Source organism: Cheilinus undulatus, linkage group 16 (genome assembly GCF_018320785.1).
Source record: "Cheilinus undulatus linkage group 16, ASM1832078v1, whole genome shotgun sequence".
In the NCBI taxonomy this organism is placed as follows: Eukaryota; Metazoa; Chordata; class Actinopteri; order Labriformes; family Labridae; genus Cheilinus; species Cheilinus undulatus.
This window is the reverse complement of record NC_054880.1, coordinates 30899897-30912921: the sequence shown is the minus strand read 5'-3', so window position 1 is coordinate 30912921 and position 13025 is coordinate 30899897. Positions and strand designations below refer to the sequence as shown.

At 39.1% G+C, this 13025-nt stretch overlaps 1 protein-coding gene across 1 annotated transcript in view; it reads right to left on the bottom strand.

The window, feature by feature from the left end:
• Positions 1 to 1774: 1774 nt before the first annotated feature.
• Positions 1775 to 13025, bottom strand: part of fam135b (family with sequence similarity 135 member B) — an 89161-nt gene continuing 77910 nt past the window's right edge. The window contains exons 15-21 of the mRNA XM_041809533.1: positions 11425 to 11591; positions 9307 to 9398; positions 9104 to 9201; positions 5981 to 6132; positions 5349 to 5459; positions 4660 to 4773; positions 1775 to 2003 (exon numbers count right to left, since the gene is read on the bottom strand). Coding sequence (XP_041665467.1) covers positions 1798 to 2003; positions 4660 to 4773; positions 5349 to 5459; positions 5981 to 6132; positions 9104 to 9201; positions 9307 to 9398; positions 11425 to 11591 — 940 coding nt within the window. The 3' untranslated portion in view covers positions 1775 to 1797. The remainder of the gene's footprint in view (positions 2004 to 4659; positions 4774 to 5348; positions 5460 to 5980; positions 6133 to 9103; positions 9202 to 9306; positions 9399 to 11424; positions 11592 to 13025) is intronic.

Here is a 13025-nt window from a genome sequence, read left to right as displayed (position 1 = left end):
AAAAAAGAGCTAAATTTGAGTCCTATATGTGGCACATTTAGGGAAGTTTAAAAAGCTTACACAGAAATACTGGCAGACATCTATTAAGAGCCACCATATAAAGCCTGGATGCTAGACAAGGCTTGCCTCCGGTGAGTTTCAACAAAGCTTCTAGTTTGGTTCGTAACAGTGTGTCTCATTTTGCCATTAAATCCTGGTCTTGCTTGTGTTTTAGCAGCAGATGTCCATTCTTGCTGGGATGGAAAATCCATCTCTATATACAGACCCTGATCATTTGTCTCAGCTCAGTAATAAGAGCCAGCCTTTTGGCTCCCAAATGGTTCCTAGTTTGGTTCCAATTTGACGTTTTGAATGTGTATTTAACAAGAAAGTAAATGGATAAAAGGAAACTGGTTCCCACTCCTGAACAAGCAAGCTCATAGAACTTGTTTGTTTTTGATTCACTTTTTTAGTTATTGACTTAAATCTATAACACTGTTTGAATTGAATGTTAGTGCATGTTCATGACAAAACAAGGTTGAAAAGTTGCTTGGGGGCAGCTAGCCTCTTAGCTCATTACAACCCTTCATCTGGCAAGACGTGTGGTAGGAGTTCTGCAGGACTACGTCATTTGTGATATCCCCGCAAAAACATCACATGACTTTAAACTATGGTTTCAAATGGAAATGGGCATGGTGACAAGGTTTGTTGTCTAACTTAGCAAGGGTAACCAAAAAGGTCAACACAGAGCCACTTCCTGCCGAGCACAGGGCTTGACAAAGGGTCAATTTTGATCACAAACCAAGCAGCTACTTAGAAACTTATGGTCATGAGAACAAATGATCATACTGGATACTTAAAGATGATTATTTATTTATCAAATAGCATTCATTGTGTGCTGTTTGAGTATTAAAAGTAAAATAGGCGCTGCAACTGTAAGTAGAGCTGACCTGACTTGGTAAATTAAAACTTCACTGATATTAAACATGAATGTCAGTCAAATAAACATCTTGGCACTGAAGACACTATATTGCTCACTTATACTGTAGCATTAGGGCCAATGATTTAGCTCAAATTGATGTCTAGCATTGAAGTTTAACATGTGTAAATAGAAGAAATAGCATCTTTAATATACAGAATCATAGGCTGCATAGGCTAACACTGCCTCTGTAGTATACTTCATGAATACTTTGTTTTCATGTGACAGACTCCATGATACCTACAGACACACAAATGATAACATTTAGATGGGCTGGTTACACTGTAGACACACAAGCAGATAAAAAATAAATAGTTCAAAGGATATATTCATTTCTGTATAAAGAAACATGTTTTGTACAACAAAACTACTTCATGTACAATCAAGGGGATAAATGCTGTGCATCTATTGCCTTGCTTCTAAGGACTATCAAGGGTGAGATCCTTTAGGAAGAATCCACCAGGCTCTAAACCGGCTCTAAAGGGAAAATAAGTTAAATGCTTTCCACCACATTTAGCATCTGTTAGTATTCTGGCTGAGAGGTTATTCATAAGGCCAAAAAACATCTACAATCAATCCTACGATAGATGTCAGATGTTTTGTTTTGCATGGCTACACGTCAAACTCAGACTTCTGAGTTAGCAATTCAAACAGTCACAATACACTGATCTTTAAATAACAGCTGCTAACAACCCTAACAGATGGATATACAGGTCTTTCCTCATGGATACCAGGGATTATATACAGTTAAGATACTGTTCAAAGTCAAGTTAAAGAATATTTCCACTGAATTAGCTCCACAAACAGATTCTGTCCATAAGTCTGCAGTCATAGCACCTTTATTTGAAGTAGTTGAGCCCTGCCACTAAGAAGAACTTCTCCAGGAAAAGCTCTGAGTCCAAGACTGCAATGTGGGCGGCGCGTCCGATCAGGGTGTTGGCCGTGTTAGGCAGAGCATGAAATACATTTTGACGGATCAGGCAGCACTCTTTAGCCTCCACAAGCGGCTGCAGGAGGTTGTTGATCATCTCAGTGTACACGGGGCCTTCAGAACAACAAAGAGGGAAGTTAGAGTTTTACTGAGATATGCTAAGTACATTAGACCTGCATGATATGAGAAAAACATGCATGTGCAAAACTCTTCATTAGCACAATGAGGATATTGGTACTGTTAAAAATTTTGACTGACTTCCATTAATAATCAGAAAAGATGATTAGTAAGTGGACAATCTGCTGTCAATAGCTCCTCCTCCTGTACCTATCTGCCTCTAGTGAGATACATACTGTATGTCATACATGTTTTTCTGTCAATCATTTGTGAGGGAACACCTTTGATTTCAGTATAAATCTAACCAAATGAACATGATTTTATTTTTACATTTTGTGCATTAATTTCAGATTTATTTCTGAAGTTAATGCATGATAAATTTATCACAGCAGCAGGACCAATATTGCACATTAATATACCCAATATACCATCATTATAATGCATAACATTAGACTGTATGATCCCCGTTATAAAGCCTAAAATGCTTTACTAGCCCAGTCGTGTCATAACTACGATGTGTGCTGAGATCAAATAAACTTCCATGGACAAATTTAGCTCCAACAGCCTCTCATGTTTTAGCTCAATCAGCATTGCACTAGGAGAAATTAATCCGACTCATCTTTTTGAGGATGAAGTTTCCAGCAATGAGTTACAACATCTACAACGCCTATAAAAACTGTTTTCCCCTTTGGTGTTTTACCCTTTCACTGATTTTATAAAACAATCAAGGTCAACATAGTTTCGCCTTTTGGCAAAAAACAAAACAAAAACAAAAACAAAAACAAAAACAAAAACAAAAACAAAAAAAAACCTCTTTTGTGTCAAAGTCACAATGAAAACTCATTTCTACAAAGTTATGGCAATATGTAAGGTAAAATGAGTGATTGCATAAATATTTACCCCCTTTAAAGTCACTGACCTCATTCAATAAAGGTTCAGCCAATTGGTACCAGTAGTCCCAGAGTTAGTGAAACGGGTATCACCTGTAGCAATGAATGTGTCTCAAGTGATTGTAGTATAAAGACACCTGTGTCTGGAAAGTCCAGTGACTAGTTGATCAGTATTCCTGGCTACCATTACACCATGAAGACAAAAGACCACTCCAAGCAACTCAAAGAAAAGGTTATTGAAAAGTAAGTCAGGGAAATGGATACAAAGAAAATCAAGGTACTGAACATACCCTTGAGTTCAGTTAAACCCATCATGATGAAATGTAAGGAATATGGCACATGTGTAAATCTGCAAAGATCAGGACGTCCTCACAAACTTACTGGCTGTGCAAGAAGGAGACTAGTGAGAGAGGCCACCAAGACACCTATGACTATTCTGAAGGAGTTACTACCTGAGATGACAACAACTGTTACCTGGGGTCTTCACCAGTCAAAGCTTTTTTGGGAGAATGGCAAAGAGAAAGCCACTGTTGATTTCGACAAAAGGTATGTGGGAGACAACATGGTCAAGTGAAAGAAAGTTCTTTGGTCTGATGACACCAAAACGGTGCTTTTAAGTCATCAGACAAGATGCTATGTACTGCACATCAACACAAACACACCATCCCAACTGTAAAGCACAGTGGTGGCAGCATCATTTTATGGAGATCATTCTAGGCAGCTGGTCCTGTAAGGCTCATAAAGGCAGAGGGTAAATTGAATGTGGCAAAATAAAGTAAAATCCTGGAGGACAATCTTATTCAGTCTGCAAGAGAACTATGGCTTGGGAGGAGATTTTTTTTTCCAGCTAGATAATGATGCAGAGCATACAGAAAAAGCTACACAGAAGTGGTTTAAAGACAACAAGGGGAATGTTCTGGAGTGGCCAAGTCAAAGCCCAGAGCTCAGTCCAATAAAGAATATGTGGCTGGACTTCCAAAGGGCTTTTTTACCCCCAGTCCTGTGCACATCTGGCAGACAGAGCTTGAGCAGGATTGCAAATAAGAACAGAGTAAAATTGCAAGCCTTATTGAGACCTTTCCACACAGACTCAGTGCATCTACTAAATACTGACTTGAAAGGGGTAAATTTGTATACACTCACTCATTTTACCTTACATATTTTTATCTAAATGACATTACTTTATCAAAATCTGTTTACACTTTAACATCAAAGAGTGTTTTTTGGCAAAAAAGCCACGTTTTATTGACCATGGCTGATTTATTTCCTTTAAGAAAAGATATGTAACATTTCCGAACAGCGTGATTTAATCTAACCAAATATTCTACTGTGAGCAAATATTTATAGGTGTTTACAGCCTTTAAAAACTAGACTTCCATTTCCCTTTTGCAGTGTCATACAACCAGCTGTCTGCGATTTACCAAATTGAATCTTCAGCAGCATCATCTGATGACTTGATTCGACTGTGACAGCCTGGTTCAGACGGCTGCAACCGTTGCCAGAAATGTTCTTAAATGGTCCTGAATCTTTGGTCTGAACTGGGCTTTAAACTGAGTGCCAGCCACAAGGGAAGAAAGTCACAAGAGGACTATTTTGCATTTTAAAAACAAAATAAAAATGTCCATTATTCAATTGAAATATGAGAAGAACACTGAGGCTATGTATGAAAACATGAATTTCCTCACATATGGCAGTTTTAGAGTGAAAGTCTCTAAATATTGGAAAATCATAAAAACAGAAAATCTGTAACATAGACTTCTGACCTGTGGTCCTGTCTTTTATAGCTGTTTTGCACATCTCTATTCTGGCAGAGTGGAAAGGAACATAACGGTCCTGTGGAGACGCCACCAACACAACGTTCTTGAAGAACTGGAGCCCTAAAAGGACACAAAATAAACGCATAAACATGACAAGTGTGTGCATGCGCCTGTGCGTTTGTGTGTTTGATTGAGAGAGAAGTGGAAAGAGAGGAAGACAGACGAAAGGAGTGAATTGGTTGTAAAACGCAAAGTACAATCACAAAGTACAATGACAGGCTTGATACGATAAAACAGCATTTTTTCTCAAGTCTCCTGTCAGTGTGCTTTTAAGAGAGTGCACTGGTGGGTTTCCAATGACAGGGTTTGGATCATTTTGTCAGCCTGCCACAGGGCTGGAGGGGTAAAAAGAGTTTTCAGGCTTATCTTCTTCAAGCCTGTGTGACAAACGACTGCTTTGTTCCACTCACACAGTGGGGAGGCCTCTCACAGGCCGCTCACAGCTCACTGGCACGGCTCTCTAGCAGTTTGAGAGCTAGCGAGCTGACACGCACAGAAATTTGACAAAAAAAAATGTAAAAAGACAACAACATTTCCATGAATATTTGAATAGTTGATCTTTCGAGGAAAATTCTGTAAAGAGAGAGAATCAATAAATGGTCTTTGTTTTCAGATTCATCTGCTTCAGACCATACCTGGTTTCTGGCTTAGGAGATAGAGGAAGGTTTTCCGAGGATCGACGTGATCTCTGAAGGTGAGCTGCAGCAAGGATCCTGATTTCTTCAGCTTCTGCATTAACCACAGACCTACACAGGAACATATACAATCAGAACCCAGCATTGGAGTAGTAAAAAGGATATTTTAAGATAAATGACAAGATGATAACACTGAGTAGGGCAGGTGCAATACATCACCCCACACCCCCCTGTTTTCAAAGAAAACACCAATGGCTCATGTCACTATGCTGCATCTGTTCCCAGCAACATCTTAAAATGGTCTTGTAGCGGCACGAATCTTTGGTCCAAATTGGGCTTGAGACATTAGTCTATTTCTGTTATTCATCAATGTTTTTTGTTTTTAAGTAAATTCATATCAGTGTTTGTAATTCTGATAGTGTGACAACCATTCTGTTATTTCTTCACAGAAAAACAAGGTATGATCGTTACTTCATTTTGCTCAGCCCTACTGCTGACATGCAGAAACACAGTAAAATGCAGCACTGTCAATGCAACTCATCTTCAGTGTCCCTCTGCACCCTCCACCCACCCCCTACATATCCCCTGTGCACCCCTCCACCCCCTTCCCCCCTTCTGAGCGATGGCCTCACCTGTGCTGACCAGGGTGCTGTTGTTGTACAACGTTCCCAAGTGTGGCCCTGACAGCGAGAGGAAAGTGTGCAGTTTGGGCAAGTAGCAGCGGAAACGAGGCCTCGTCAGCACCGAGCGGATGATGATGTTCCCCAGAGAGTGGCCGATGAAGCTGTCGGCCGAAGACAAACAACTTTCAGAGAGAAAAATTGGCAACTTGAGTGGGTGGCAGGAAACACAGCGCCTCCAACGCTGCTGACCCACTGTACAGGACACTGAACAGTGTCTTATTTTAGACTCCTCTTTGAACAGGACATTGTTTTAACAGTTTTATTGTAGGGTCTGAGATTATCATGAATTACTGAAAAAATCCAAGCATAAAAAAACAGGAATTTAAGTTCAGTATGAATTTATGATGAACTTTAAGTAATGCACATATATAAAACTTATCTCATGCCTGATTTTTTATACATGAATCAATGCAATACTGATGGTGTTTGAACCATCAAACCATCATGAACCATGAGTTATTCAGGATTTTCTTGATTTATAGGTAAGTCTGAAATTAAAGGGATGAAACTAATAAACTGGGCAATTTACTGAATTCCAACTGTTGTAATCATGATTAGCTTGGCATTACTCCTTTAGTACAACCACCAATTTAGTATTAAACACACGATAATTTTTATTAAGTGTTACCCGAATGGTTTAATCAGTTTGGATGTTGCAGGATTTTCCGATCACACCTTTATTCTTTGTTTAAGATGCATCATTGCTTTACTTTATCTAATGATACAGTGAAGAAGTAATGCTGGAGTAGTCACCCGATACATACAGTTGGTGTTATGTCATAGTGGGGACTTGGCATCTGTGTGTGGGGGGAAAGCCTTTACCCCAGCCTACAATGCTGCAAGGCACTGATTTATACTCTGCAGAGTGATGTAAACTAAACAAAAATATGTGACAGAATAAACTGCCCCTTTAAAATGACTGACCTAATTCAACAAAGGTCATGTTAATTGGTGCTAGTAGTCTCACAATTACTAAATTAAGGAGATGTGTCTCAAGTGATTGTAGTATAAAGACACCTGTCTCAGGAATGTCCAGTCACTGGTTAATCTGGATTCCTGACTGGACGCTTTGTTTAGCAGACACCAAATACAGCACATTATCACAAACACACCATCTCCACTGTAAAGCACAGTGGTGGCAGTATCATGCTGTGGGGATGCCTCTCGGCAGTCTGCCCTGGAAGTCTCGTAAAAGCTCTTCTCTCTCTGCAAGAGAACTACAGCTTGGGGGAAGATTTATTTTCCAGCAAGACAATGACTAGAAGCATATAGTGAAAGCTATAAAATGGTACAAAGACAACAAGGGGAATGTTCCGGAGTGGCCGAGTCAAAACCCAGACCTCAGCCCAATAGAGAATTGTGGCTGGACTTCAAAAGGACTGTTCAGACCTGATCTCCACGCAACCTGACAGAGCTTGAGCAGTTTTGCAAAGAAGAATAGAGTAAAAGTACAGCGTCCAGATGTGCAAGCCTGGTTGAGACCTATCCAGTTCGACTCAGAGCTGTGATTACAGCCAAAGGTACATCTACTACATACTTTTTAAAAATCAGTTTTCATTTCAACATTAAAGAGTTTTTTTTTCCATCAAAAAAGCCTAATTATATTGATCATAATTGATTAATAAAATCAATTAAAGGGTAAAACATCCAAGGCAGTGAATAGTTTTTTTAGGCACTGTAAGACCCTGGTGGTAATGCAGACAACAGTAGGCCACTGGCACCATTTAGTTGCAAAAAGAGAAGTCCCTGGATCTAGAAGTCCTGGGTACTTTTGGTTGAAAAACATCTATGGATTAGGAACGTAAAAATCTAGCGTTGTCTCCATGAAAAAAAAAAAAAAAATTACATAATTTTTCTCACAGTTTTGGTTGTAAAAGTTTCTTTTTAAGCTTGTCATAGCCTCATCTTTCTCATGAAATAAAGGTTGTTAAGGAAAGTTTTTTGCCACATTCCTTATTGATGAAATTAACCCTGCTGACAAAAAAAAAATACAAGATTTTGGAGAAATAGCTGTACCATTTCCTGGGTCTCCCCCTTGATTCTGACTGTATTTTTTGTTTTGTTTTGTCTTTTTATCCGCAGACTTTTGAGGAAAAGCATGAACACCATCAGTAACTCATGAGTCATGATGACTGAAACACCTCAGTTAATGCATTAATAAATGAATGAATTAGATGTGATTAATACAGACTGATAGGTTAACACATAAGCCTTTTTCAAACATGAATTCAAGAATTACTCCACAATCATGCATGGACCCTCTAATAAAACATTACTGTTTTAACTGTGGTTATTAAGGGGTTTGAGCTGCAACATCATGATTACAGAATATTCATAAACTTGTTAAATGATTAAACCTTCTCAAAGGCAATGACAACTTAATGATGCTAACATAGAGGACATACCATACAAATTAAAAGCCTCCTCCACACAGCAGTGGGAAATATTAGATTCATGAAGCTCTGTCTGTCACTTGGTTTAATTACTGTTCTGTTACAGCTCTACCCAAAATCCCTGGTTGCCATGTTTGCTGCTTCTCATCTGTCTCCTCCCAGACTAAATATAGAAGTAATGTGGAAAGAACCAGATGCTGCTGTGGCACTCCATTGCTTTTGTCTTTGATACTTACTCCCCAGAGAATGATAAAGAAAGTTAACAAACTTGTGTGGGAACTCTTACAAAAAAATAAATTGGCACATTGAGGGCAATTAAGCAGGAAGATGAATAGCTTAATTTTAACGGTGCACAGCAACACAATGCTGTATAAAGAAGCACAGTCTATCATGTGAAAGTCAGACACTTTTTGGCACTGTGTGATAAGAGCTGTTCATCCATTTTATGCTCTATAGTGGATTTAAGTCTATATATTATCATGAAACACTGATTCTCCTAAGTGAAGGCTTTACCTTGTTTAAATACACAGTCTCTGCTGCCATCTACTGACCAAAGAAAGTGCTGCTTAGGCTGATGATTGCCTGTTTAGACTTTGCCTCGAATGATCAATCAAAATCAATCACAGGCAGCATTGTCAGTGTTATGAATGTTTCACAGTATTAGATCTGAGTAACTAACCTTATCCTGCCAATGGTGAGATTGTACAGCTGGATATGCTGAATGATCTCATCCAACAACCTGTCCGTCATGGTGTCAAAATCTGCAAACGTGTCAATCTGCAGGGAGAGAAGGCAAAGAAAAGCTCAGCTGTCAGCGCTCCACAAATCGTCCAGCAGTGTTTGCTGAAAATGTTCATTTTTATCTTTGTGCTTCAAATTTACCTGGTTCCTCTCTGACATGAGGAAGTCCAGTCTGGATCCTGGCAGTCCTAACTCGATGAAGGTCTTTACCAGCCGAAGGTCTGCGCTGTTTCCTGGAGGCAGAGAGGATATTCAAACAGATTCAGGCTCGGCTGTTAGGAAGAAGAAATCTCATTAATCGTCAAAGGCTGTGTTCACACTGAGGGCCAAAGTGACCTGAATCTGATTTAGCTGCTCCTACTTGACTTAGAGAGGATTTTTTTATGAATTTCAATGGCACACGTCACATGGAACCTGAACTTTTCAAATCATAGTTGGGCATCTTTATTCTCTATGTACAGGTTTTACATGGAGATGTAGAATCTGTGCGCAGGGGTATTCTGGTTTCCATAGACTTGTAGTCCCAGCTGTATTGACCAGTCACATATCAGCGGGCTGTGGTTCGAACACATGAAACATTCTGTGTAAACAGTGGTGAACAGGTGGTACTTGGTCTACGCTGATGGAAACCAACTCCAGTCAACAGTAATGTAAAATGGACTTGAGCTTGTATAGCGCTTTTGTAGTCATCTGACTACTCAAAGTGCTTTTACACACCTACCTATTCACACCTTTTTACCATTCACACACTGATAGCAGAGACTGCTGTAAAGAATTAGCCATCAGTATTAGCTAATCCCATTCAAATGCATCTATCATAGCCTTTGCCACCAGTGTGTGAGTGTGGAGAAACGGGGTGTGAATGACTAAGTTTGACCTGCTGAGTCTGGAACTGAGGCTCATCAGAAGAAGGGTGCTACACTGGGGTTTAGAGGAATGGCAGCCTTTACAGTGCAGATGTAAACGCCATACCGAAAAGGAAGTCTTGCCTGGAAGTTGTCTAACACTAACCACTGGCTTGACCACAATTTAAGAAAAATTCACCTCTGTTCCACCATGTACAGCGTGTCTATAAGGCAATGATAGATGGTAATAGATGATGGGTTCAGGATTGAAGTAACTTCCATATGTGGATTCAAGTCAGACACAGCTTGGGTCTTTGACAATGCAATCTCAGTATGAATGGTGAGGTCTGAATTGTTATGTTTTTAAGTCACTCTATACAGATTTAAATTGACAGAGTGGAAGATAACATAATAAACCATGTTAAACAGACTCAGTCTGCACTGTAAAACTGAACAGGTTAAACATATTAAGAAATAAAATTTTTGAGTAGGCTGAAGTTGAAATATAAAATTTACAATTCAATCTCAAGTGAGTTAATAGATAACTGATTTTGTAAAACCTTTAAGTAACTGAAAAACTAGATGTGTTCAGTAGCAGGTACTTAACCATTTAAAGTTTATTTCACAAACTCTGAGCAAACAGTGAGAGCCTTTATGAAAATATAAATTTCATAGGGGTGTGAATCTCTCTTTAGCCAAAATGATTCTATTCTAATTTTGATTCATGGGCCAAGTACATTTTAAATTTGCCCAAAAGCACAAATTAAAACTAATTGAATGATTAAATGAGACTTGGATAAACACAATGTGTGTCTGCTGGTAGGCTACAATGACTCAAAATAATATCAAACATTGTAAAACAAAAAAAGGGCTTTCTTGGCATTAAATCATCTTCTTTCATAATTCCTCTTTATGTGAATATTAAGTCTTCATGTCCCTCAGACCTCGGTATATTTACGGCAAAGGTAAAAGGTCAATGCACGTTCTGCAAGATTGAAGATGCTGAGCCTAAGCATGGCAGAACAAGCAAGGATAAATAGCAGCAGAACCCCAGTGAACTGATTTTTAATGTTGGAGACGATGCATCAACTGATTCATGTTACAATTTTAGAGATCCAGGGCTCTATGGACTTGTATCTTTGACATAAAAATCTACACCTGTACGGCTAGATGAGAATAAACCCTGTTAATTATCTAATTTATTTTGTAATGTATCTTAGAACGACTTCAAACACTCAAAGAACTGCAGCTGCTACTATCTATACAACTGTAAACGTCTGTATTGCAGTCTGGAGCATGTCTTTGAACGATGGTCATGCACTGATTTCTTTGTTTTCACATCACTATTCTGTCAACCAAAAGCAGGCAACATCAAAGTGCCTGAATGAGAGCGCTGATCTGTAAATGGACCCACCATCTAGCCCATGGACGCAAACCACGAGGTGAATGCCATCATCGAACTCTTCATCGTCCTCCTCCGGGGGGAAGTAGGGCAGATCTGATGCCAGCAGAGGAAGGTCGCTGTACAAGCTGGCCTGAAAGCTCAGCTCTTTGAACAGCTCCTCTTTGGCTTTGTAGAAACTGGAGAAATGGAAAGGACATTTGGAAACGGAAAAATAAGATATTAAATGCTGCATGTTAGCAACAATGTTCACAAATAAACAGAAAATCTTAATGAAGACATAACTAACAGAAGAGCTTGCATAAAAGAAAAAGCTCCATCCCTCCATTTGGTCAAGACTACAATGACAAATCTGTCTTGAATTTTTATATGATTAATTAAAAGTTCACGATGCCCACTTCTGAGGAACCATAGTCCCACAGACTTACAAGTCACTCATCTGAGTTTTATTACCCTGTCATTCAGCCAGGTTGCAGATTTTGGCAGTGCAGGAGTCAAAACAAATCCGATTCCAATTCCTGTACTTCCAGCTAATCATGATGGATTTTTCTGCACTCTTTGATGTGATTTAATACACCCAGGAGGCATTTCACCTCATCTTGACTTCCTCGCTTGAAATTTGCCCTCACTTCATTTTGATATGCTCAGCTTTCCAAGCATGAGTAACTGCCAGCTACAGCACCAGATGTCAGCCGTCGTCTCCAGATATCCATAAAAACCTCATGTTTTTGGCCGTCTTTCCTCCAGTTTGTGTGGATTATAATCTCACTCCAAGAAAGTTTTCCTTGGAAGTGAGCTCGCATTTTCATGATTTATTATTCACTGACATCCAAGTCTGAAACGTTTTATTTTCACCTTCCTTAATGCACTCTAAAATGCATTTGAAAATAGCCTAAATGGCTAACAAAAATTTAAAGGCCAGTCTCTGTTTTGCTCTAAAAATGTTTTTTTAAAGGAAAAATATCCAAGTACTACAACAAAGAAAAGTTCCAGGAGTGTTGCTTTAGCCTTAAAATCATGATGTAAGTGCACTGTTTCTATTTTTAAAGAAAGTTGACTAAAAACCAAAAGTAAGGTTATCAAGATAGCAACCAAAAGGGTCTGGTCTAAGTCAAGCTTTTCAAAGCGCTAAAGCTGACTGGCTTTGCTGCTATCTAGTCTGCTTACATCAGCACTTCTCCCCTGGCAGATATTTGAGCAGTAGCTTGTTCAGCAAGCTAATGTACAACTTAAGACATGTGTACGTGCTTGTAGATAAAAAGGAGACATTAGCAATGCTGCTACTGTGGGCTGCAGTTCAAAGTCTTTGGCTCTCTTTGTGATGTGAAGCCAATGGATGCCTGGCTGTTAGCTCATCAGCGCCGACTGGGAATAAAGGCATTCTCCATGTTATGTACTACATATTACACAGTTTTTTTCACTGAGATTTTATCATAAAAGTAAACCTGAATGGAAGCGCAAAATGTAATACATTTCAAAATTATCCAATATGCTTTGCACACTACTGGTTTTATGATTGCATTTAATTTGGCAGTAAAAAAATGCCCTGTTTTCAACATGACTGATTCTAAAATCGACAAAAATCTAATTTGAGCAGGTTCCACATAGGCTGA